Below are 24100 nucleotides of genomic sequence, written 5' to 3' on the forward strand. Positions count from 1 at the left end.
TTGATTCCAGCCATTAACCCAGCGATGTCAAGCCCACCACTAAACCATTAAACCACATCCCCAACTACCAAATCTACACATCTTCCAAATACCTCCAGGGATGGTGACCCCACCACTTCCCTGGGCACTGTGTTCAAGTGCTTGCCAACCCTTTTGGTGAAGAAAGTTTTCAAAATATCCAATCTAAACCTCCCCTGCTGCAACCTGAGGTCATTTCCTCTAGTCCTGCTACTAGGGAGAAGAGACCCACTCCCACCTGGCTACAACCTCCTTTCAGGTACTTATTGAGAGTGATAAGGTCTCCCCTGAGCCTCCTTTTCTCCACGCTGAACAACCCCAGCTCCCTCAGCAGCTTCTCATCAGACTTGTGCTCAGGACCCTTCACCAGCTCCACTGCCCTTCTCTGGACACGCTCCAGCCCCTCAATGAACACTAAGTTTAGCTCCTCCACGGACACCCTGCATACCAGCTGCTGACCGAGGCAATTCTCAGAAACATCTGAAACATTTCAGGCATTGTGTCTCCCTAAACAAGCAAAAGAAAAAGCTTTTCCAAAGTAAGTGAGGAGTGCAGGTTCCTAAATTCACTGCCTGATCAGGCAGATATAAGCACCAGAAAAGAGAGGGGGCATTCAGCCCAGCATCTGCAGGAATCCCCCTCTTATCCCACTCGTGCCATTGGAGTGCCTTCATTATATTGTCAAATAGCACCCTCAGATGGCCCTACTTCATATGTCTTCATCAGACATTTTTCCTTTCTTTTTAAGATCAGGAAAAGGAAATAAATCCTTACTGCAATGCTGTCAATTTCTAGGCTCCTGACTGCAGAGAAAAGCCCAAGGAGATGAATAAGCCTAATACAAGGTTGCAGAAAAGGAAGCAGATTAAAACTCTTAGAAGGTATTGTATTAATATAATTTCTGATTATACAAAAGGTTACTTCAAAATTTATTGAATCTAACTTTTTTAAGATGTAATATGGGCTCTAATTCTTGTAGCAGTTTTCTATATGTTTTATAATACTGAGTTTTTCTTGATTTTACTAGGAACCAGTGCATTTGGCAATGAACCAGTGAGCTGTGCAATTAACTTCCAGCTTCTGTCTTGATACACAGTTTATTTCACACTATTTCTACAGCTTCGGTTTTCAATATATCATAAATTCATGCATCTGTAGCATTTCCTCACACTGTAAGTACTTAACCACTTTCGTGGAAATTAACAGCTGAAATCAGATGCTTTAATGATTGCAAAAAAAAAGGAGAGTTCATGCTTCTGGCACTGAGGAGAGCATAAAATAACCCAATATGGCAATTTCCCATCTAAGTGGTGGAGTCTGGATTTCTGAGTTAAATCCCGTGGACAGAATGGAACTGTTCAAACATCTCAAGAGATTACTTCAAACTGTTTGACACTTTGGTAAACTGTAGTCAGGTTTACACTTTGAATAATTTCTTCATAAAGATTCATATTTTTAATAAAAGAAAACAGTAAATGGATCAAAAGTGGTGGGGCTTGTGTGGAATTTTTTTCTTGTTTGCACTCTTTGTTTATGGTAAAGACTTCTAATATGAAGGAACCGAACCAGAGGAAAATCAGAACTAGCAGGGAGAGGAAAGGTGATGAAAGGAAGTGAAACTGAGGTAACTGAGGTAAATAAGAGGATTAGAGGCAGCAAGTGAGCAATATCTGCATGTAGGGTGAAAGAGGGAAAATGCTTTGGAGGAGGAGATGGGACATTTAGAGCAAATCAAAGGCAGGGGAAAGGCTTGGGTTTGTCATTTTCATCTTTAAGGAAACAGACACGGCAGGACACTTATACCTGTTCAAAGGGAACTAAATGTTACTGTCTATGAAAATGACAAATTCTAATCTGAGAATAGTTTCTATTCCTTTTACATTCAGCATGACTTGTAACTTCACTACCATTAAATGAATTTAATGTCATTGATGACAGATACTATGTTACCATAACAGCCCCTTTCTGTGCATTCTTTCATACTGTGCCCAATAGACGGAAAAGCAACCCTGATAACATTATAGGAATTCCCCCAAAAAGATTAAGTGAAGTGGTTGCTTCTATAACCTTCATTTTAATTTTCAGACCCATAAAACATGTATTTGTTCAGAAATACATTTCCACTAGTTGGAAATAATCTTTTAAAAGACACAACATATATTTGTGAAAACATCAAAACATTGATCACAGGTAGAAATATTCTATATTTATCTGGAGAGCTCCAAGTTTATAGTAATAGAAAATGATCTCAGACAAATATCACAAAGTAGCTAGAATATTCATCTCTCTCAGATGCTGATGCAAGGTTGATGAGATGGTATATGATTATTTTAGGATTAAGCACTACAATAATAATCTTATTCCCACTGAGTGCTCCTAAATACTCTCAGCAAACCCATTTGTCCCTCTTCCTTAACTGTGATCCCATCTCTGTAGAAAGAAATAGCCCCATAAAACTGGGTCAAGAAAAGAGTTTACTCTTTCCTACAGAAACTGTATATGTTACATACATGATACCTTCTTCCTTTGATAACAATTTAATACAGTCTGTATTAGGCTGAAACATGATGCAGTGTGGGGAAAGTGAGACCACCAAAACCAAAAAACTAACAAAAAAAAACCCCAAATCCCAATGGGTAACTTAAGGAATAAAAAGTAAACTGATAGCAGAGGAAAATAAAAGCTTTAAAAAGTTACTAATTTTTTCTCACAAAAAATGCTCTTTTGTAATTAAAAGTTTTTATCTCATAGCTCAAAAAACATGTGCATGTTCACATTAATGCTATAAAATGTGGCTTACAAAAATCCTATATTCTTGTCCATTAACCACAGAATGTTATCCAAACACTATTTTAAGAAGAAACTGAGAGGATCTGTATTTGCACACAACATAAGATGCCAATGCAAAGAGAAATAACTCTTCTCACATTTCCACAGTTTGCTATTTCAGCAGAAAAACTGGTTAGTAACACCATTGCTTAAAACAAAAACAAAAACAAAAACAAAACAAAACAAAACAAAAAAAAAAAAAAAAACCAGGTACAATCTCACTATTTTCCATAGAAAACAGCTGTTAAATTAACATAACATTCTGAATTACTATTAGTGTTAAATATATATTTATGTGTCATTATTACTTTGTGCACGAAGTAACTGCAGATAAACACAGAGCCGGCCATATGCTTCTTGAATCTGAAGTGCACAAAGCAGTTACTGAAGTATCCCAACTTTGTATTTCTCTTACCTTAGCTCTTTTCTGGAGTTTTCCAGGACCGTGCACAACTCATTTGACAAGGTCACATTTTGTTCCTGCAGGTTATGATGCCTGCATGTAATTTCAGTGCTGAATTTTGGCCTTATGCTACGCAGTGGGATGAGACACATTCTTTTCTCCCTTCTGGTAATCAAGAAAAAAATGAAATTCATAGCTGTGATCCTCGACTGTATTACCCTAAGAAAAAGCTGTAATTGCAATCCGTCCACTCCATTCAGAAATAGAAGGTGAAATACTTTAAACATTGATACCACAGTGACCTCAACATCTTCCAGGAGAGGAAATTCATCCAGCTATGCAAGAAAGCAAAGCAAACTGCTCCGATACAAATGCTCCAACACTTCTTCAATCTACACAAAGATCTATGGCAGGTGTTCAGCCAGGAACTCCCTGGAAGACCCCCTAACTTTAAGAGAGTTGTCATCCTCATTGCAAAACTGAGACTAGCTCAATAAAATAAATAAATAAAATGGATTTATATTATTAATAATTTTGATGATGACTACTTTTAAGTGTTCCTCAAGCTGTGTTACGAGATCACATTGGCAATGCTGAACTCTAGGCAGTTAAAATTGTAATGGAGTTGAAGGGACTGAATTAAAATAATGAGATCAAAGCAACTGCCAGAATTATCAAAAGGTTATATATCTAAATATAGCTTGTCCTGAAGATATTTCCAACCATTGCACCTGTCGAACTAAATTGATAAAACTGTCTAGAATCAAAGCCAGGTGTTTTTGTCAGGACAGGTAAAAAGGAAAAATTAAAAAGTGGTTGTCACACCCAGCTCATAAAGTCTTTATCTGAGCAAAATTAAAACATTCTTTCCTGTTTCCACAGATTTTCTGTGTTGGGCTATTCCACGCAAACCTGAATGAGCTGACCTTTCATCAGAATACCCCAACAGTCAGAGACGGCATGCAGGGCCAAACATGTTCAGTGGCCACGCAGACTAATACCATGCATTTGTTTCCTATGGGTGTTCTACAAGATGCCTTTCTACTTTAGTCACACAGAATAAATATTGTTTAGGAATTCTGGTTACTTGGAAGGAGAGTTCTGGGAACTGATTTTGAAGCGTGGATGCAGAGAAATAATGCAGTACTACAAAAGGAATTAGTCAAGCAGACAACTAAAAACCCTCAGGTGACAGATTCTACATCAGTATATTCAGTGAAGAGCTAAAATTATGCTACTGCTTCTTAAAAGAATTTAGGCAGGCAATGAATTCTGTGGACCGGGAAGTGTTTCATCTTTAAATCACACTTAAATAACAGGGCTAAGGTTCAAAAACATGACCATGAATTATATTTGTCACCCAATTAAGAACTTCACCCGCTCATCCTCAGTCCCCATGTAATAGCTTAATTATTGTATTTGGTGTAATCAAAACCCACACATTTTTAAAGGACTGTTCAAATGCAGCTTAGGTGCATCTCTCCACATGACATGGCTAACCAAGAGCACTGTTGTAGCAGGGCTTCACTTCTGTAGGAGTAAACCACATTTCACTGATAAAGAGCTGCGTGTTCACATTTCATTATTGCATGAAAGCATTGAGACAGTTGAGACTGCGGAATCAGTTATGTTCAGGCAGAGCAAAAGATAACATAAGCCTAGTCATTACAGCTGCAAGCTCCTACTGAAATTAAAAGGAAACAAATCCTCTGCTGTAACCCTTTCCCCCCCACCAGATGTACAGGTCTCCATGAAAAACTGCTGCTTCTAAACCTTCTCTGCTTCTCTACACCTTGTTTGCTACAAGCACATTCCATTTTCTGTTGAAACAGCCAAAATGGAAGAAAAGCTTAGCTCTCACATCAGCTTTAATAGAAGGTCACAGATGAAAGCAGTGCTGCCACTAAGAGGAAGCAGACACAAATAAGGCTCTCTAAACTGGTTCTCAAAATCACATCTCTTTTTTCAAGCCAATGTACACCCTGCAGCTGTGCTCACCAGAGACTTAACTGATGCTTTTAACTTTCTGCATAATAGAAAAGCTTTTGAGGAGCGCAGTATTACAGTGGCTAGTTTTTCTAAATCAAACTCCTACAATAACAAACAAGAGAGGGGGAAAATACATACTAAAAGGTACAAGTGGAGATTGTCTGTAAACCTTTACAGAAGACGGTGGGCAGATGGTAGGGATTTGCAGTGACACAGCTGTTTTTAAAAATAAAGAAGTGGAAGACGAGAGGCATAATTACAGTTACACATACATTTCTAAGCCTACACACACGAGAATAAAAATCAGGCTAGCTGTGGGAAATTGAAGTTTGTATATTATAGTCTGAACTGGCATTTAGAAACTTCTGAAAATAATCAGCAGCACCTTCAAGTTTCTTTTCCAATCTTTAGTTTTCTAAGTAACTATGAAGCAAAGCTGACAACAGAAACATTAACCTACAATGAGGAGTTAAAAAGACAATCACAGAATCTTAGGAATGTCAAAATTACTTTCAGTACCTCCAATTAGCACATTTTTTCTCTAAGCTCTACAATGTAAAAAGACAATTCTATGAAATCATCAAACGAACATGAATTATGTCACCCGTTTGAACTGCCTATGAAAAGATTTCATTTTTACTGTTGTATTTATTTTTCAGATGTTACTAGTACAATGCATCGATAAGTAATGTAAGGAAGAGTAAGATGTATGGAGATTATTGTAGATTTAACAGCATGGGAGGTGAGGCAGAGGAATGTCCAAATACAATAGGGTCAAGCACTGGATATGAATTTAGTAAGAATAGAACATTTTTTAACTAAACAGTAGTTTTTATTAAAAAAACTTCAGAATGAGACCTTTAATTCTTTTTTAAAATGCATATTCTCATGTATGTTCCCCACAGCCACAGAGAAGGCTTATGTTAGGTAAACAGTAAAGGGTTTGTTAGTGTACATTGTAAAAGTCTGCCTTCTGAAGAGAATCCAATGAAGCTGTTTCTTGACAGTTCTTTGTTTACAAAATTAACTCTTCCAGATAACATATTCCTAGATCCAAGAAATTTTATATTAACAAGAGAGATGTCATTGGTACCAAAATGATAATATTTTGATCTTTCTTCATGGAGTCAACTTTTTCACACTGCATCCATTCACTTTCTTCCCTGTATTAGAAATGACTTGCCAGTGTAAATGTACTTTCTTTGCTACGTTTGCTATATAAAATCCATCTAACTTTCTGAACACATCAGCTGGGATCCAACAAAAGCAAAAGGTTATCTAGAACCAACCCACTAAAAATTTCTTTATATGCATCTCCAGAGCAACTGGTGCTGGCTTTTGCTGCAGTTGGATATTGAACTGAAGAGGTAGCAGATGAAACCTGTTAGAAAAACCCAGGTATTCCACTACTACTCCTTTCACAGTATCTGGGCTGCTCCCAGTCCAAAGACCACAACATAGTGATTAGTGTAGGTGCTGTCTAGCACACAAACAAACTCAACAACTGAAGACATTTAAATTAATTTTATTTATACCAGGTTTTCAAAATCAGAAATATTTCAAAGAAATTCAATACTCAGAGACAGGTGCTACATTGATGATCTTTGATCCACCATTAGTGCCGTGTTTTCACTCTACAATCATTAACTCACCACCACAAACTAAAGGGGACTTACAGAAGTTTATAAAAAATAGGCAGACATGAAAATTTGGTTTATACTGGAATTGGCATAAGAGAGTAAAGCTTATTATCAAATTGTGGCAATTGCTGTATTCCATCACTCGTTCCGAGGGAACGGTAGAGCAGGAAAACTCTTCCAACTTAAAGAAACACTTTGGGTTTTAACTGAGCATACTCAAACTCCACTTCATGATCTGAACTACAAGTGATTTTTACACTCAAGTCCATATAAATTTAAGCTTTGCACTTCTAATATCACACCAAAAATATAAACCTCACTTACACACTCTAGTCTTGGATTGATTTCCCTTTTCAGAGAATTCAAATCCATTTATCTATACCTCTTCCAGGATTTACCAAATCAAACAAAACTGCTGGCTTTGAAGTATTTTTTTAGAAGAAAAATGCCATTTCTGCACAAGCTACTCTCATGAAAAATTTATTTAACATTTCTTTATCAATAAAATAACTGAAGCCAAGATATCCAAAAGTCACATCTACACAGAGATACACAGAAGATATTCAACTTGAGAGGATTTTCCTCCCCTTCTCGATCACAATGAGGCCCTCACCATTTTGCATAATGACAGAAAACAACAGCTGACAAACCATTTTGGAACAGATGCCAGCTGTCTCTCATTTGTTTTATAATTTAAACAGTAACAGTTCTGTAGCACTTTATTGGTTTTTGTTTTTTTGTTTTTTTTTTTTTTAAAAGCAAGCCATCTGAATTGGACCTCACATCAGTCAGTCAGTCATTCATTTCAAGAACAAACTGAAGGCAGGCTGATCCTTTTGGATCCAAAACTTTAATTTGGTAGGAATCTTACATAAATACAGTTTGTGCTTCAATTTCATAGCTAGTTGGACTGAGTGAATATACACCTAAGCTAGTTAAAAAAAAAAAAAAAAAAGGAACCTATAATATTCAACTAAGAAGCCACAGACATTTTTCTAGACTGCAGCAGAGACAAACAATAAATTTAAACACGGTACTCCTTAAAAAAAGTTTACTGTCTAAAATGAAAATTCAAATGGTTTATTAAAATTTAACATTTTCCATTTTGGCTTTTTCTAAAGAAACAATTTATTCCTTGTGAAAAATCAGTTAAAAGTTAATTTCATTTTACTGTACCGAACTCAAGTCAAACATAAAGCACAAAGATCTTTACATTAAACTGGGCTTTGCATACAACATGAATGATCAGAAATAGACTATTTTGAGGAATAAAAAGTTGTGGGTTTTTTTTAATCTAGACAACATGCATACCATCAGTTACTTCGCAACCTTAAAAGGTACCTGAAAGGAGAGTTTTGTAGAACAAAACCAAGACTCATTAATACACTTAGTAAGTCAGTGGTCATCATGCCTTTTTAGTTAAATTCTAATAAAGTTTAGTCTACATAGAACAGCTAACACAATGAGGTGTGCAAGTCATAGGGACAGCCAGAAGCCTGAAATAAAGTCTTAAAGTTCTACAGGACAAGAGAGCCTAAACACAGTACCACTAGGTTACTTAAACTATTGCAGGAAAAAAAGAAGAGCAAGTACTTGGATTATTATCTCCTTCCTTGTTGAAAAAGGGCTATGGACTTAACATTAAGAGCCTGTATTTAAAAGCCCCACAGTTTTAGTCCACCAACTTTTTAAAATAAGGTAATGATAAAAGAGCATTCCTTCTAGCAGCATGTACAGTTCAGCTGCCAGTGGCTGCCTAACAGCGCTCCTTTATGCATACCAGGAGAATCATGTCCAGTTTTGCCATTTCTGGATAACGATGACAAGATACAAAAGCATGTGTTTGCCATAAATAGCTCTGGCTAACGGAGGATTGCTCACACAGAGCAGATCAAATTCTCTATAAGGAGAGCATTATTTGGCTCCCAGCCAAAACACGTCCTCTATGCAAGCCTCAGTAGTGGCAAACACTTTCCAGTTCTATTTACATAGAAGCTAACAAGTAGAACAGTTCATTTAGGCTAATTCTTGTACTGAGTCGGTCTAACTGCAACACTCGAGAAACAAAAATTATTTCCCAGCTTCATATTCTGCTTGTAACTGCCATTACACATCACCTTACCGAGAGAGACGCGAGCTGTAAAAACTTGTGCAAGGTTTCACTCTGGCATGTAGAACTTTAAGAACATTCAGGTATGAAACACACTGCATGGTTAATTACTTTGTATTTTTAAGTTTCTGACACAAGTGTTTCATGGAACTAATGGTCTCCAGTAGTGGTAGCTTCTTTACTTTACGGTAAATTAGGAGCAGGTCCTTTATTCAACGGCCAGAACAGAGCCACAAAGTATTGTAAAGCAGTGCCTAAGTCAGTATTAAAAACTTGCATTATTGAAGATGAGATTAATGATTGTTTACCTTTACAATACTTTCCACAGAAGTTATTTGAAATATGCTTAAACACTTTAAAACTATATTTTCCAATGAAAACAAGGCAACATTCTGTAATAAGCCACAAGTTTTATTGCAACGTGGCCAGTTTTTGATCTCAAAAAACAATGTTCCATTTAAGGCTCTTTTTAAATACAGAAATTGCCACTATGACTGATGTTTTTACAAAACTTTAGTGTTTCAAGACTCACTTGGTAAACGGAGAACTTCTACTCCTGTTCAGTAGTGTACATTCAATGGAAAACGAAAGGCATCGTAACAGCTACTTCATTTAATAAAGATATGCATGTAACAGGAATGAAACTGAGGTACTACAATAATTTGATGACACAGTTACAGCAACTTAATTGGCATTCCTTGGGGGGGGCGGGTCAAACATATTACAAAAAAGTGCTTTAAATGCATAGTGTTGTGTGCTGCCATGTCACAAAAATAGGCTTGTCAAGGCAGGTGAGGTGTATGAATGCACAAGAGCCTCATGGAACTGCAATCAAGTGCAACTGTTAAGTAATACTGTAGAGAGTCTACCATCCGACCAGAGGACAATACTTTCAAGGCATTCAATTAGCTTACCCTTTGCTGTCTGCTAGACTATTTACATTAACTATCACATTCATTGTACATGTTGCAAGGAATGCCTGCAACGCCAGTTTTGGCCAAGAGTATGACGTGAAAGCATTCCTTGAATCCTACATAAAACTACCAGGATTAAACAGTCTAATGGCAATCACTGGTAGACTGCTTAACAATGACATCTCCTTCAGGGCGGTGGGGAAGGGTCTTATTTTTTGAGGAGGGGAGGGGATGGGGAGACTAATACTATTCCAATTGAACGAGCTGCAGAAATGGAAGCTCCTTAGATCCAGATGGCACTTGTCTGTCTTTTTATAAGGGTTTTCCTTCAAGTGAAACTACCACGTTGCCTCCCAATTTCTCTCCAAGTGTTGAACGGTCCTTAATATCATCCAAACCATTTACTTGCCACTCATGTTTAATACCTGAAAGACAGATGGACAATATGCTTGTGAGAACCTCAACATCTAAATGGCATTGTAATTAACGAGAAAAACATTTTCAGGTCTATACCTGTAAATTTCTTTTTAATGGCATCTTTAGAGCTTGCGTAGATCATCTTGCTTTTTAAAGGTGCACTTTCAGGAGCCCTTTAAGAAAAAAGAAAGCCACAACAGAACAGTTATTAAATCTTCCAGTGGTAGCTCCAGAATATTCAATTTTAACAGCAAGCTTTGCTTTCACACACCAGAATATAAATACCAGGTCTTCTTTCTTAGATTCCTTTGTCTCATATGTGGCATCATACAAAGCGTATCGGCAATCATTCAAAGGTAGCAACTTCACAAAGGCTGTATAGGGGTCCTCCACAGTATCACCAATGTCACCAACCAATATCTGCTTTGACTCCTCTACAATTATTTGTTTTTTGTCATCACTTAAGCAGAAGAGAACAGCTTTCTTTCTTTTTTTAATCTCTTCTGGGGTTGAAGATTTCCTTACTTTCATGTCATTAAAAACCTTTATGACTTCATCATTCACTGTTACTCCAGAAGCCTGTAAAATGAGATCAAAGGAATAATTTGAACAGCAAAAATTAACACTCACTAGAAAAAGATGATAGCCCACAGTGCTAGATAAAGAAGTCTGCCTGCCCCCATAAGAATAAAAATACTATACTCAACCTGATCACACTATGAATTTAATAATATTTGTGGGACTGGAGCAGAAGATATAAAGGAGGCGTAAAATCAGTAGTTTCTTCTTGTAGATCTCAGCATCTTCTGCTGAAGTTCTGAATAGCAGTTTCATACAACTAGTCACACAACTGTACTACTCAAACAGTTTACCTTATCATGCATTTGGCTTATTTGGGGGGAGGGGAAGAGGGAGTGATGAGGGGGTAGAAACTGAACATAGGAGAGAACTTTGTAATTTTCGGTTGGGATAGGAGAGGGTGGGGTTTTGGTGAGTTGTTTTTTGTTGGTTTGGGTTTTTTTCATAGAACAAACACTGCAGCAGCAGCTCATATCCAGCACTGTCATGACTCTCATTTTGTTGGGTGAGGTAAGGCTCTACAAGCAGCAGAAATGTTTTCTGCATTGTGTCAGCTTCAACACCGCGCCTTAAGAACTCCCGAATTTTACTTCATGCTGCTGCGGGAGTATTGTTTGACTGCTGTTCGTTCATATAAAAATACCAATTACAACCGTACAGCTGCCCATAAGGCTCGCAAGCCGTTCAAAACACGAGCCTAAAGCAGCAAGGAAACAAAACGCCGGCAGGGCAACCGGGGAGCTCAAGGCAAAATGAAAATAATTTAGCAAACCCCACTGCGAGTGAGCAAGCGAGCTCAGCCCATCTGCAGCGCCCTTGCTCTCGGTCCAGCAATTATTTCTGCCGAGGCGGGCGCTGCCAGCGCAGGCTGCCCGGGGAGGAAAGGCAGGTGCGCGGCTCGCAGGGAGCCGCCGGCTTTGTCCCCGGGACGCCGCCGGCCCCTCTCCCCGCTTTGTTCGCGGGGACGGAGGGAATCCCGCCGCCCCGCGCCCTCCGGCCCTGCGCTCCGACACCCCGCCCCGGCCCCAGCGCTCCCAACACGGCCGCTCCCGGCCGCCCCTCGGGCCCGGGCACCAGGCGGCCGCCACGGCGGCTCCTCGGGAGGAGTGCGGGACCTCTCTCCCCGCGCCCGCCGCCCCTCGCCGCACCGTGGGGTGCTCGCACGCCCGGGCGGTGCCGCAGGGAGCGCTGCGCCGCGCGCCCGGCCCCGGCCCCGGCCCCGGGCCCAGCCCCACCGCCCGCAGCTGCCCCGCGGCCGCTCCCGCGGCCCCTTCCCCCCGCACCCGGCTAAAATTAGACTAAAATGGCCGCCGGAGGCCGCAGGGCCGCGCCGGGCCGGGCCGGGCCGGGCCGGGCCTGCTCTGCTCAGCCTCGCTCGGCTCCGCTGGGCCGCGCAAGCCGCCCGCACCGCCCTCCCCGGCCGGCGGCACCGCGCCGCCCTTACCATGGCGCCGGGTCCCGGGGCGGCGGCGGCTGCCTGCGGTGCGGGGCTGCTGCACGCAGAGAGCGCTGCGCTGCGCTGGGGGCGAGGCGGGCGGGGACTCGGCCGGGCGGGGGATGAGCCGCGGCGGCCGGGGAGGGCCGGTCACATGGGCCGCGCCGCCACCACGTGCCGCCGCCGGGCCGCGCTGGGCCGGCCCCCCGGGGCAGGGCCCGCAGGCGGCGGGGCCCGGTCGTCTGCCGGGCGGAGGCAGCGTCAGCGCTGCCCGGGGCTGGACTGGCTTGGGCCCCGCAGCCCCGGGCGGCCCCTCGGCCGGCGCCGGCGGTGGCTGGCTGGCTGCTGAGGGGGCAGTGCAGCCCCTCGCTGGGCTCGGAGCACGAGCGTCAGGCCGGGGCGCGATGGCGGCCCCCGCTGCCCGCCCTGGCCCGCACCGCCTGCCCGGCGCTGCTTCCCTGGCCGAGGCGCTTTCTCCTTCTCTAAAGGGTTTGCCCGCTGTTCGCGGTTCGTGGCCAGGCGCTGTCAGGCTGCTCGGTCACGCCCCACGAGCCGGCACAGGCGGCATTGTGTCGCTGCCGTGTGCCACGCCGCCTTGCCCCCGCTCTAAGAGGATCTGTGCTGCTGCCGCGGCTGCCCCGGCTGCCCCGGGCTCTGTAGGGAAAGGCCCTGGGCACAAAGGGGCTTGGCACAAAGACTGCTCTTTCTGCGGTCTTGGAAGAGCTGCTCAGACAGTGGGGCGGGACACAGCACATAGGGCGGAAGATGCAGCATTAAAAGATGGGAAAATGACTTACAGGAAAACAAGGAAGGATAACTCTCCCAACAGTGTTGTGCTGTTCCATACTGAGCTGGACAGAGCTTGAGGCACAGGATAACAAACACAGAGCATTTTACCTCTAGCCCATCCAAGTGGACAAGAGGATTCTCAGTCCTGTTCGCCCTGAAGTGGTGTGTTTGAAAACGAAGAAATCCTAAACATTCAGGGCTGCAAGCAGCTGTACCTGTGAGTCTCCAGCGTGCGTTGTGACCAGCTAGCTCTCTCTCCCCAAAACGTTTGAATTGCCACTAGTATGGTGGTGGAAGCTGGCTAGCCAGTGTTAGTCCACGCATGTATGTGTATTAGATACATCTGTGTGTTTTAGATATATATATATATATACACACACACACATTCATACTGCATTGTGTGAGGGGTGTGTTGGTGTTCCCCCCCCCTTTGCTGCATTACTATACATTACCATGTTGACTAGATGAGACACTATGTTTCCAATATCCTTTTTGAGTTACATCCTGCCCTCTGGCTGCGGAATTCAAGACTGATTTGCATTCATCAATATTCAAAATTCGATCCATTAGCCTTGAAATCACTAATCTGGAGCTATATTTACGCCTCAGCTCCTTACAGACACACATCCAGGACTTCCTGCTGCCACTGAGCTCTGTTAGACTCAAATTTTTTTTTTTTCCAGATGATGGCCACTCGGTTACTCTTACTGCCTGTTCAAGTGCCAGCACCGTGGGATTCAGGAAGGAGTACCTTTATTGCATATTTGCATTCAAAGAATCCTCCATTATCCAATTCAGTTTTCAAATACAATAAATGCTGTCTTTTTTTCAAACAAGTGACTAGTTAGGAGAGGTCAAAATTGTTAAGGGAATTAATAGCTGAAATCCTAAACTGGGTAACTGTCAAGACGCAGTTTATGGTTGGCTTAAATCAACGTAAGTCCATGTGAATGTCTTGACAGCCCCATTCCCGGGCACCTGCTGCTCTTGGGCAATGTCATGGGCTGGGGTGGAGTTAAGTGGTTTCAGATCCTCATCGTCAGGATAGGTTAATGTATGCCAAAACAGCCTTCATGGCACTGCAGCCATGCTGTCATGGCATGCTGTGTGTCCCAGACTGGCATGCTGTGTCATGGCCTGCTGTGTCATGTTCTGCTCAGTGTCCCAGACAGAGGTCCTTGCAGCCGTACACAATGTCAGGAGGCAAATGGCAGCCTGGAGTTCCTTCACCTCGGCAAGCAGGTGTAGCTGTGCCCGTGCACAGTACATCCTCCAGAGCCGCTGACCACAGTCACTGCCGTGGGCTCAGCAAACTTCTCCTAACATGCGCACAAGACCACGAGTCTGCCGTGTGTGAGTGCCCTAATCTCATGCCCTTGCAGAGCACCCTCAGCCACCCACATGGGGCCTCTGCACTGCATATCCCAGGCTCCTAAAATGAAAGGTGGGGAGTTACCAGCTCCAGAGCTGCGTGGCTGGATAGGTGCTCCAGGGATGACAACTCCAAAACTGTGCATGACTCACCCTCTGTTTTTAACACCATGGAAACTGAATAATGAATCAGAAGTGCTTGCTACTCTCTTCACCTCACAAGGTGCATACTTGAGGTACCCAGGCACTAAGAGCTGCTGCTGCTGCACATCACTGACTGGTACTTGGCAGCCATCAGAGTACAGAAGCAGCACAGGCTGAAGGAATATTTTCTGACTTTACAGAAATCTCTGAGACAGAAATGAGTTTACCAGAATTTGAGAGCGTTTCTTAGAGATGAAAAACAGGTCACAGGTAAACAGAAAGGAGCTTCTTATTTTCAAGGAAATTAATTTTGAACTCCTGGTGACTGCAGTAATCAGAGGAAGAACTTGTGATAGAGCCCAGTGGTGAACTTTAGAGGCCACAGAAATGGCCAGTATCCAGGCAAAAGCAATAATGACCAAGCAAATCTTATTGCTGGAGCACACTCAGACAAAGCTGCTTCCTACTTCGGCATCTCACTGCACTCAGGAAGCATCGAGTTTCACTACCCTATGCCACAAGACCTGCATCCCACCAGGCACCACCGAAATAGCCCAATGATTCAGAGAGCCCAGCAGCAGCAGCACTAAAAGCTTTGTGAATGATACCCTCTGTGGAGTGCATGCCTCTGAGGAAGCCCTCCAAGCCTCCCCTCACCCTCCGTGGATGGAAGCAATGACTCACCGTGAAGCAGGAGGCACTGTTTGTTTGGATTCAACTCCTGGATGCTCATTAGTGAGAAATTATTATAATGGACTAAGCTGCCTTATGCATTGAAGCTCTTTGGTATCACAGTCCTTTCCTTTAGTATGCTGTGCATCCTATTTGCTTCTCTGTCATCCTCGTTGAACTCAGTGTTACCATTCCAGCTTCATTTCCCATGGAAGCAGGGCCTCTGCTTGGCCTCCTCAGGCATCCCCTCTCTCACTCGTGCTAGTCCTTGTCTCAGTGACTTTTTAACTTGTTAGCTTGAGTTAAATCTGACAGAATAGAGGTCACAAAAGTAAATAAGATCCTTAATTAAGTAATTAAATTTTATAAAATATTTCATTTGAGATAGAAGAAAGTGGGGCTATATGTCTACCAGTTCAATTCAGGAACCTGTTTGTTTCTGCTAGGAGACATCAGAGTTCTTATGATGTAGCCAGATTACCTTCAAGAAGAGGACTAAGCAGAGAGAAGGGTAAAGCAGAGAAACTTGCATAGATGCACACTGAAATAACAGAGTCTTAATACCATTTAGTTCAAAAAATCAACCTGTCAAGGGAGAGAAATCCATAGGAAACTGCTTTTGATGAGATCTGTTGCTCAGGGCACTTCTTTTTCCCCTTTGATGCCCTGTTTACCCCTGCAAAATACCAAGTTTCCCTCTAACAGTTCTGTATTTTCAGTGGGAATGCAAAGAATGCCAGACAAAGTCTAACTTTTGGTAATGTAAGAGAGTATTGGAGAAAACCCGTGAAATGCTAACTCTGAGTTTTTCTCTCTCCTTACACTGCAGATACATTCCTTTACAAAAAAATACAGTAAATATATTTGACTCTTAAGTTGTGGATCCTGGCACGATTTTGCTGCAAGTTAGCAAGATTTGAAGTGCCTCCCTGTGAGCTGATTCCAGGAGCCTGAAGCGAGGGGCAGGATGCCTGTGCTAGTGTGAGGCACGGATCCCCAGCAAGCCCCATAAGGGAAGCTCCAGACTCCACTACCCCTTTTCCACGGATCACTTCTGCTGGTTTAAGCAGCCTCGTCCACCGGTACTGTCCCAAAATCCCTCTGGGGCTCCGAGCTATCGTTCCACTTGGCATGGCTTGGGCAGGGCTGCGGGCTCCCGAGGAGTCGGTCACGCCTGGTGGGCTCTGCCCGCGGCGGGGACGGGGCGAGCCGAGCGCGTTGCGTCACCTTCACCGGGAGCCGCGGCCGCCCGTGCCAGGACATTCCTCGGGTGAGTCACGGCCCGGCTGCTCCCGCTGCCGCCGCCTCACAGCCCCGGCCCGCCAGCTGCTGCCCCCGGCGTGGGAGCGCTGCCTGCCTGCCCGCCGCCTTCCCCAGCCACCACCCGGGGCTCCGGGAGCCTCCCGCTCCGCCCCTCCGGCCGCAGCGCGGGGATGCGCTGCGAGAGGCGGGGTGCGCGGTCCCCCGGCGGCGATGCCGGCCTGAGGGCTGTCATGCTTCACTTGGGTAAAGCAACCTCTTCCTCTGCCAAGTGGGGAAGGCTCTTTTTAGGCCGTGCAGGGATGCGGCTGAGGAAAAGCTCCTTTTCTCCCCTCTTCCCTCCCCCCCCTCCCCCCCCCCCGCAAAGCTCGTCAACCATCCGCGTTCCCTGGACGAGTTGACCTGATGGCCGTATGCCAGAAGAGCAGGCAGAAGGAGGCAGCTGGAAGCGGCAGCAGCGTAAGCCCAGCAAGGATGCTCGAGGAGCAGCAGCCACATGTTTTTCGGGGCAGGGTGGAATTCCCCCTCTCCCGCCGTGCTGGTAACTCACACGTGCCACTGAATCACAACGCCGGGCAGCCACGGCCCTGCCAATGGACAGCGAAAGAGAGATTTAATTAAAATGCTATGTCTTGTAATGACATCATGTTAGGGATGGCATTTAAACACAGCGGAAAAAAAAAAAAAAAAAAAAAAAAAAAAAGGAAATAAAAATTCCTCCTGTGAGCGAAACAGAAAATAATGGCGGAAAAAACCAAAAAAATCCCCTAAAGTCTAAAAATACAGGGAAACTTCGCTCTTTACATACTTAGCACATATTCGACTTTCACAAAGGTTTGTACATTTGTAGCACTAGAAGAAATAACTACTGTTTATCCTGCCAGCCTTTGTAATTTCTGTATGCCCTGCAAAATGTGCCTAACTGCTGCAGTGTCCTTTTGCTATGCACATGCATCGACAGCACTCAGCAATTTTTACACTTTCCCCACGTCTTACAACTTGAGTGATAGTCCATATGCTGGGAGTCTCCAAGTTTCTCTCCCCAAGCTTAGAAAGTCAAATTCTGCTGCGTCTTGTGCTAGGATTTCAGTAGAGTTACCACAGCACAGAAGCAGTTTTTGTTTCTTTTAAAAATCAGAACAGAGATAAAAGTGAGGTTTCTTTACTTACCCTGTGTTGTGGCTCAACAGTTGGTTCTTTGCTCACAATATTACATTAATTATATTACATTACATATTATATCTAATATCTAAATATAATAGATCTTACACAAAGAAGGAGTAAGGACAACAGCAATGTTACCAAAGTGCATATCTACAACTCTCCTAACACTGAGTTAACCTTGTCTAGGTTTCTGAAAACTTGTTGAGCCACAGAGCAGCAACTCCTCTCAGCAGACGAGCATGACAGCTGGAAAGAGTCACGTCTTGAACAGCTTCAGCCTGGTTTACAGGACAAGTGCCAGAAGTCAGGACACAGTCAGCCATCTCAGCAGATGGCACAATTTAACTGATGCACCTCCAGGAAAAGGTGGCGATGGTTTCCAAAAACTCTTTCCCTTTAGGATAGGTGCATGCAGACCTTCAGGTTGCTGGGGCTGGCTGACACATAAGGTGTATAATGATTCAACTTTGTTATTTTTTACAGAAAAGCCCCCCAAAAGATGGGCTCCCTGAGACAGCCAGGGTTCCTGGTAGCACAAGGAATCGTTGTTTTTCTATGCCTGGACAAGTGCAAAGCAGCACTATACACAGATTGTACACAGATTTCAGGCATTAATCCCAAGTCTTCCAGGCTTGGCCTGATTCTGCTACTAACCTTCATTGCTCTGGGCTTTTTTTCCTGCTGGGGTTATGTCATCATGTTGGAATAAGGTCCTTGGAAAATGGACTGTTTCTAATCATGATCAGCACTTCTATGACATTGCAGGTCTGATTTAAGGAGACATCTTTTAAATACAGGAAAGAATCACCAGCAAAGAATCAAATACTCTCCAGGAGATAGATGAAGCCATGACAAAAGTGTTAAAATGGTGGAGATTAATTCATATGGACTGTTTAGATTGGAAGTTGTAAAGGTCAGACAAGAAAAAGAGGACAGACACTTTTGGTTCTGGAGTTTTAATACTCTTAAAATTGCTCCAGACAGATCTTGGACTCAGTTTGCAGCATTGCATCTGAATGAAAGGAAATTCTGTTTGATGAAAGTTGAACCCAAGGATTGGTTCTAAGAAACCTCTTAAAAGCAACAACTATGAAAACAAAAAATGCACAGTCTAAATCCATTCAAGCATTTCAAAGCCCCCTCAGAAGACATGATGCTTACGAAGTTGATAGTGCCTTTCAAAACCCCTAAGTTTTTCTTTTTCAGACAATCTAAAAATAAAACATTAGCTAAGCCTAACATGCTAAATACATGAGTTGAGATCACTTTCTGGTGGTTGAGGATGGGCTTTAGGATGATTGAGGCACAGGAATATTTATAACCATTGCTGGATTGTGGGACCTGTCGGTCAGTGCAGAAGTGTCCTCTGGTGACAGCAGCGCTCACAAGCTGTGCCAGGACTGCAGAGCCCAGCATGTGACTGATGGTGGGATCTGCACAGGAATGCTCACGAAAGGCAACTATGAAGCCCCACACTGCCCAGAGTCAAATGCAGAACTGCCGCCCAAACCCCAAACATTTTAGCATCCTGGCTCCCATTTCTGCCGTTTTGAACACAGGATTCACAGCAGCTGAGCCACAGCACTGCCTGTCTCTTCATTCCTTTCCTCTTCAAGCTAATTTCATCTGTAGGGCATGCGATGGAGAAAAATTGGAAAGTACATAGACTATAATATACATTCTTATAGGACTGTTAACCTAGGAACTATCAATATAAATCCTAAATAAATTGGTAAGATAAGACTAGCAAATTGACAAAGCTGAAGTTGGACTGTGTGTTATCCTGTTGAGGATTCCTTCTAACTTTGTTACAGGGAAATTATGGGACAAGCATGCCATTTTCAGTCCCTCCACATGGCTTGGTTAAAGCAGGCAGCACAAGCACCAGAATAACTCTAGACCACAATGCTGTGACACGATGCTGGTGCAGCAGCACTCTGTTAGTCAAATAAAGACCCTTTCTTTGAAATCAATCTAAGGAAAAAGACGAACAACAGCAGAGAAGAAAGAAGTGAAAGCTGATCTTCCATGGCCATTGGCCAGCATTTTGGAGAGAATGCTGTCATGTAACATCCTTGTAGGAAACTTGGCCCAATCAAACATTTCTCTCATCAAAAGCGAGTGACCTGAACAGCTGGATAAACGCTGTGAGCAAGCAGGGAGGCACAGGCGGAATGCTGGAGCTTGCTGCCTTCTCCCCCCTCTGGCAAAGGCTGTGGGATATTTCGTGGGCTGAGCACCTCCAGCCTGGCCGGCTGCTGGCCATACCCAGAGCCTCTTGCAGGGCAGTGGCTGATACAGCCCTGTCTTTGGAGACACAGGAAACACTTTTTTTCCTTCTTTCATACCTAAAAAAATTTAAGGATTGTGTTGCACCGAAGAAAATATATTTAAAATAATTTCAGCAATTTTCCAGGAAAGAAGCACTGCAAACCCAGGAAACTGATACATTACAGTAAAGAAACAAACCTAAAGTTGGCCTCAGTGCACTTTTTGGAAAACACATGCAGTCGGTGGCTTTCTGCCCTGACAACATTTCACGTGTAGCTTGTATTGATGTGCATTTTAAGGCACTCCAAAACGCCTTCCATTACCTGAAGGGAGCCTACAAGAAAGCTGGAGAGTGCCTTTTTAGAAGGGCATGGAGTGACAGGACAAGGGGGAATGGCTTCCCACTGCCAGAGGGCAGGTTTAGGTTACGTAAGAGGAAGCAATTCTTCACTGTGAGGTTGGTGAGGCACTGGAACATGTTGTCCAGAAAAGTTGTGGCAGTGTTCCCTGGAATGTTCAAGGCCAGGTTGGATGGGGTTCTGAGCATCCTGATCTAGTGAAAGGTGTCACTGCCCATGGCAGCTAGGTTGGAACAAGATGATTTTGAGGTCCCTTCTAACCCAAGCCATTCTCTGAGTTCTATGAATGAATGATTCATGAATGATAACCATTGTTTTAATAGTCAGTGACTTAGAGCAGTTAAAAATCCCAAACTTTGCCCAAGTACATACACATATATCCCCAAATGCACAAACATATTTTAGGGATAGTGCTACATCAGCATCCCTACTGGGAAACAAGGTAATCAGTTTACTAACCTGTCTTTATAATTCTTCTGATTTGCAGCACAAGTTATTTTACCTTTTGCATCAGTCTTAATCCAGACATCATCTTCAAACCCAAGTGCCCCAAAATGGGAAGCTTTCTTATTGGTGGTAACTGGAGATTCTCTGAGAGGTTTTTACACAGGCCTGATACTGGACACATACACAGTCGAGCACTTCAAAGGCAAGGTTTTAGCAGAGCACTGTCTAAGGAAGCACCAAATTAAGGGGAGTAGGTAGCTGATGAAGGGGAGGAGGAAGAATACATCACTTGGTAGCAGGCTGAGAAATCTCAGAATATCCCCTTGCAGCAAGCTGCATAAAGCACCAGGAGCACCTCTGCAGAACTAGACTGTGTCACTGTTGTGAAGATCAAGGCAGTTTAGCAGTGCAAGGGAAAGATCTCCTGGATTTACAGCCAAATGCTGTACAAAAAAATCTGGCAATTTCTTTAGCGTGAGAAGGCTCTTGCAGGGTAGAAACAATCCTTGGTAGCCTCAAGAAGCATTATCTAGAATTGCTGCGATCAGTTATGACAGTGATGAACAACAGGTAACATGACCAGTGCTAGATATTATTTATTGAATACAAACAGATAAAACTTGGAAGAGACAAGATTGCTGCAGGGTAAGGGTTAATTCAGTGGCTACATCAATGATTCATAAACCACAAGTGTAATCTCCTAAATCCTAAAGCACTAGATTACCAGTGCAGCAGAAATATGGTGTTGGGCAGGACTCCGGTGCAGTCTGGCGTCCCCGGAGACCTGCTCCCTGCATGTGTCCATGGAAGACTCTTCACTTCTGGACTGTGATAGATGCAGGGATGGCTGAGTGTGGGGCAGCTGGTGACTGCAGCAAGTGGAGTGGGGCTGTTCAGGGTCTGCCCCCTATAACTATATAGGTTTCCAGCTGCTACTTACTGGTTTCTAATTCCCACATTTGCTAAGATGATGCTAAGATCATATTTCTTTATTATTAATACTAACATTTAAGCGCTCTCTCCTAAGTACTTAAAACCTCACCCCTCCACAAAAGAGGCATCCAGCAGTGGGTACTGGGGCACTGGCCCCAGCTCAAACCCCTTACAAAGAAGAGTGCTAGCTCACATCTATCATGTGAGCTGCCAGACCAAACCAAACAGAAGTTTTCCAGCATTGTTACAGGCTTCCAGAAATTAGACTTCCAGCAGGTGAATCTGACACTGGATATGCCAGTTAAGGTGACCACCTGCCTCCTAATACAGGTGAAAGGACTTGATACAAGTCCTAGCTACACTGGTGTTGACACCTAAACATGAACAGCCAGTACCAGCTTGACTGCAGCCACCACAGAAGGCTACAGCCAGCATTTGAAGAGGCCTTCTCCTGTGACCTCATCCTGCTTGGGTAGGAAGGGCTGCTTCTAATACCAGCAGTTACTGTAAGGATTGGTCTTCTAAATCTTTGGGAGCCTGTGGTGGCCAGGAGGTGAGCAAGTTGTCTTTGAGGAAATGTTGGTGTTTCCTGGACAAGAGAATCCTTTGGGTTGGGAGCCCAAAGGGACTGATTCCATGGCTATTAAAGAGTTATGTACAAAAAACATCAGAAGAAATTGCCTAGGGCAGTTACTCAGCTCTGACATGAATGAAAGGGGCAGAATTTGCACAGATACTGCTATACCAGTTGGTATAGCAGTATCTCGATACATGCCAGGGCTAAGATCTATTGGAGCTACCAAGAAGGGCAAGACTTTCACTGTTGCAGCTTGTTAAAATGCTTAGAGGACAGGTGTTGCACTTGAAGCTCAAGGAAGCCTACTGCCTGTTTTCTTTAAAAGCCTGGTAGAGCCTCACTAGTTTGAATCCAAGACGAAGCTGTTTGCCCTATTCATTTTGACAGCTTTGTGAAAAGCTTTTGCTTGGAGCCCCTGACAGATACTGTACAGGCCTTACCCTGGTGGTAAGATCAGGTGGGATGGCTGATCATAGTAACACACACATTTGTTAGGGGGAAAAGATGGATGAGGAGCATGAATATTTCAGCCCCTAAGACAAGGAGGGAGATAGAAGTAACTGCCCTCTTTCCAAAGGCCATAAAAAAGACATCCTGACATAGCTCAGAAAAAGGATCACTGAAAAAGCTTCAAAGAAAGTACCAGCTCAGGCAGTCTTGCTTTGAGGAACTTGGTTCATGCCCTGCAAGCACCACTAAAGCCACGGAGAGTTAGATCTGAACCGCACATAGGGCAGACAGGAGTATTTTAAGCACAGCTGTTCAAAGCACAATACTACCTCCTGTATTTCACCTTCAGTCTATATAAGTGAGGCCTTAGGCTTGCAAACTTAATGGGAAATTTATAACTTTGCTCAGCACAAGCACACAAACACCATTGTAATAAGCACAGATAGGGGTTGGACTATTCCCACTTGCTCTATCCAAACTCAAAATTATAGTTGCATTGTTGAGGGGATGCTATTGAAGGAAATAACCTTGTAAAGAGAGTGATAGGAATGAACAGCTGGGAGTAGGTTTGGGACAGAAATGATTTAAATTGCATCTGCCACAGATAGACTTATTCGGCTCACCATGCCCCTCCTCAAAATGTATTCACATTCAAGTCAATGGGGATTATTCATGTGAACAAGAACAAGCACAACTGTTCACACAACCTGCTAGGCAGGACTTTCACAGCCTCTCAGGACTGGACAGATGCAGGGGTATCAAGTACAACTATACCCTGTAAAAAAGTCTGCTGCTGCTCATATTCCTTACAGAATTTAGCATTCTTTACTGGGAGCATTTCTTTTGTGGGAACAAAAAAATGTCTCTAATCTGGACAGAGAGGTCAGCTCTTAACAGGAAAACTTCCACAGAAACTCTGAAGTATCAGCAGACATTTCTGACCAACATCCCTCCCCATTCTTATTCTTGGATTTTAATTATTTTAAAAAATCCCCAACCCACAATTGCAACACTTTGAACTGGTCAGTCTCCTATCCACTGCCACCCATTCCCTAGGCTCAAGGGAATGCCCATTCTTACGCACCTCTAAGGCAAGGTAAGCACTACAGCGGCCAAAAAAAGCCCACAACTACATAGCAAGCAATTGTTAGGAGCATATTCAGGTTTTAACCCTTTAACACAAGCTGCATAAACACAGGGGGAAAAGATGCTGCAGCAGCAAGCCTCATGTTTCAGTTTTTCCTACCTCTCTCTCCTATCCCCCAAACTTTGTTCCATACTTTTTGCGCAGAGTGTGGCATATCTCCAAGAGGGCAGGACTGATTCAAA

At 43.5% G+C, this 24100-nt stretch overlaps 1 protein-coding gene across 1 annotated transcript; it reads right to left on the reverse strand.

Moving 5' to 3' along the window:
- Positions 1 to 6748: 6748 nt before the first annotated feature.
- On the reverse strand, positions 6749 to 12461 carry CFL2 (cofilin 2). The gene is made up of 4 exons (XM_069017799.1): positions 12344 to 12461; positions 10592 to 10899; positions 10417 to 10493; positions 6749 to 10328 (listed from the first exon to the last, which is right to left on the reverse strand). Exons 1-4 carry the CDS (start codon positions 12344 to 12346, stop codon positions 10216 to 10218), a joined length of 501 nt encoding a protein of 166 aa, XP_068873900.1. The 5' UTR covers positions 12347 to 12461; the 3' UTR covers positions 6749 to 10215.
- Positions 12462 to 24100: the final 11639 nt, after the last annotated feature.

This window comes from Aphelocoma coerulescens, chromosome 5 (genome assembly GCF_041296385.1).
Source record: "Aphelocoma coerulescens isolate FSJ_1873_10779 chromosome 5, UR_Acoe_1.0, whole genome shotgun sequence".
In the NCBI taxonomy this organism is placed as follows: Eukaryota; Metazoa; Chordata; class Aves; order Passeriformes; family Corvidae; genus Aphelocoma; species Aphelocoma coerulescens.

Coding starts and splice junctions, on each gene's coding strand:
- CFL2 (XM_069017799.1), bottom strand. Junction 10,494..10,591: donor GACCTGGTATTTATATTCTG/GTGTGTGAAAGC, acceptor TTTTTCTTAAAG/GGCTCCTGAAAGTGCACCTT. Junction 10,329..10,416: donor CATTAAAAAGAAATTTACAG/GTATAGACCTGA, acceptor TCTGTCTTTCAG/GTATTAAACATGAGTGGCAA.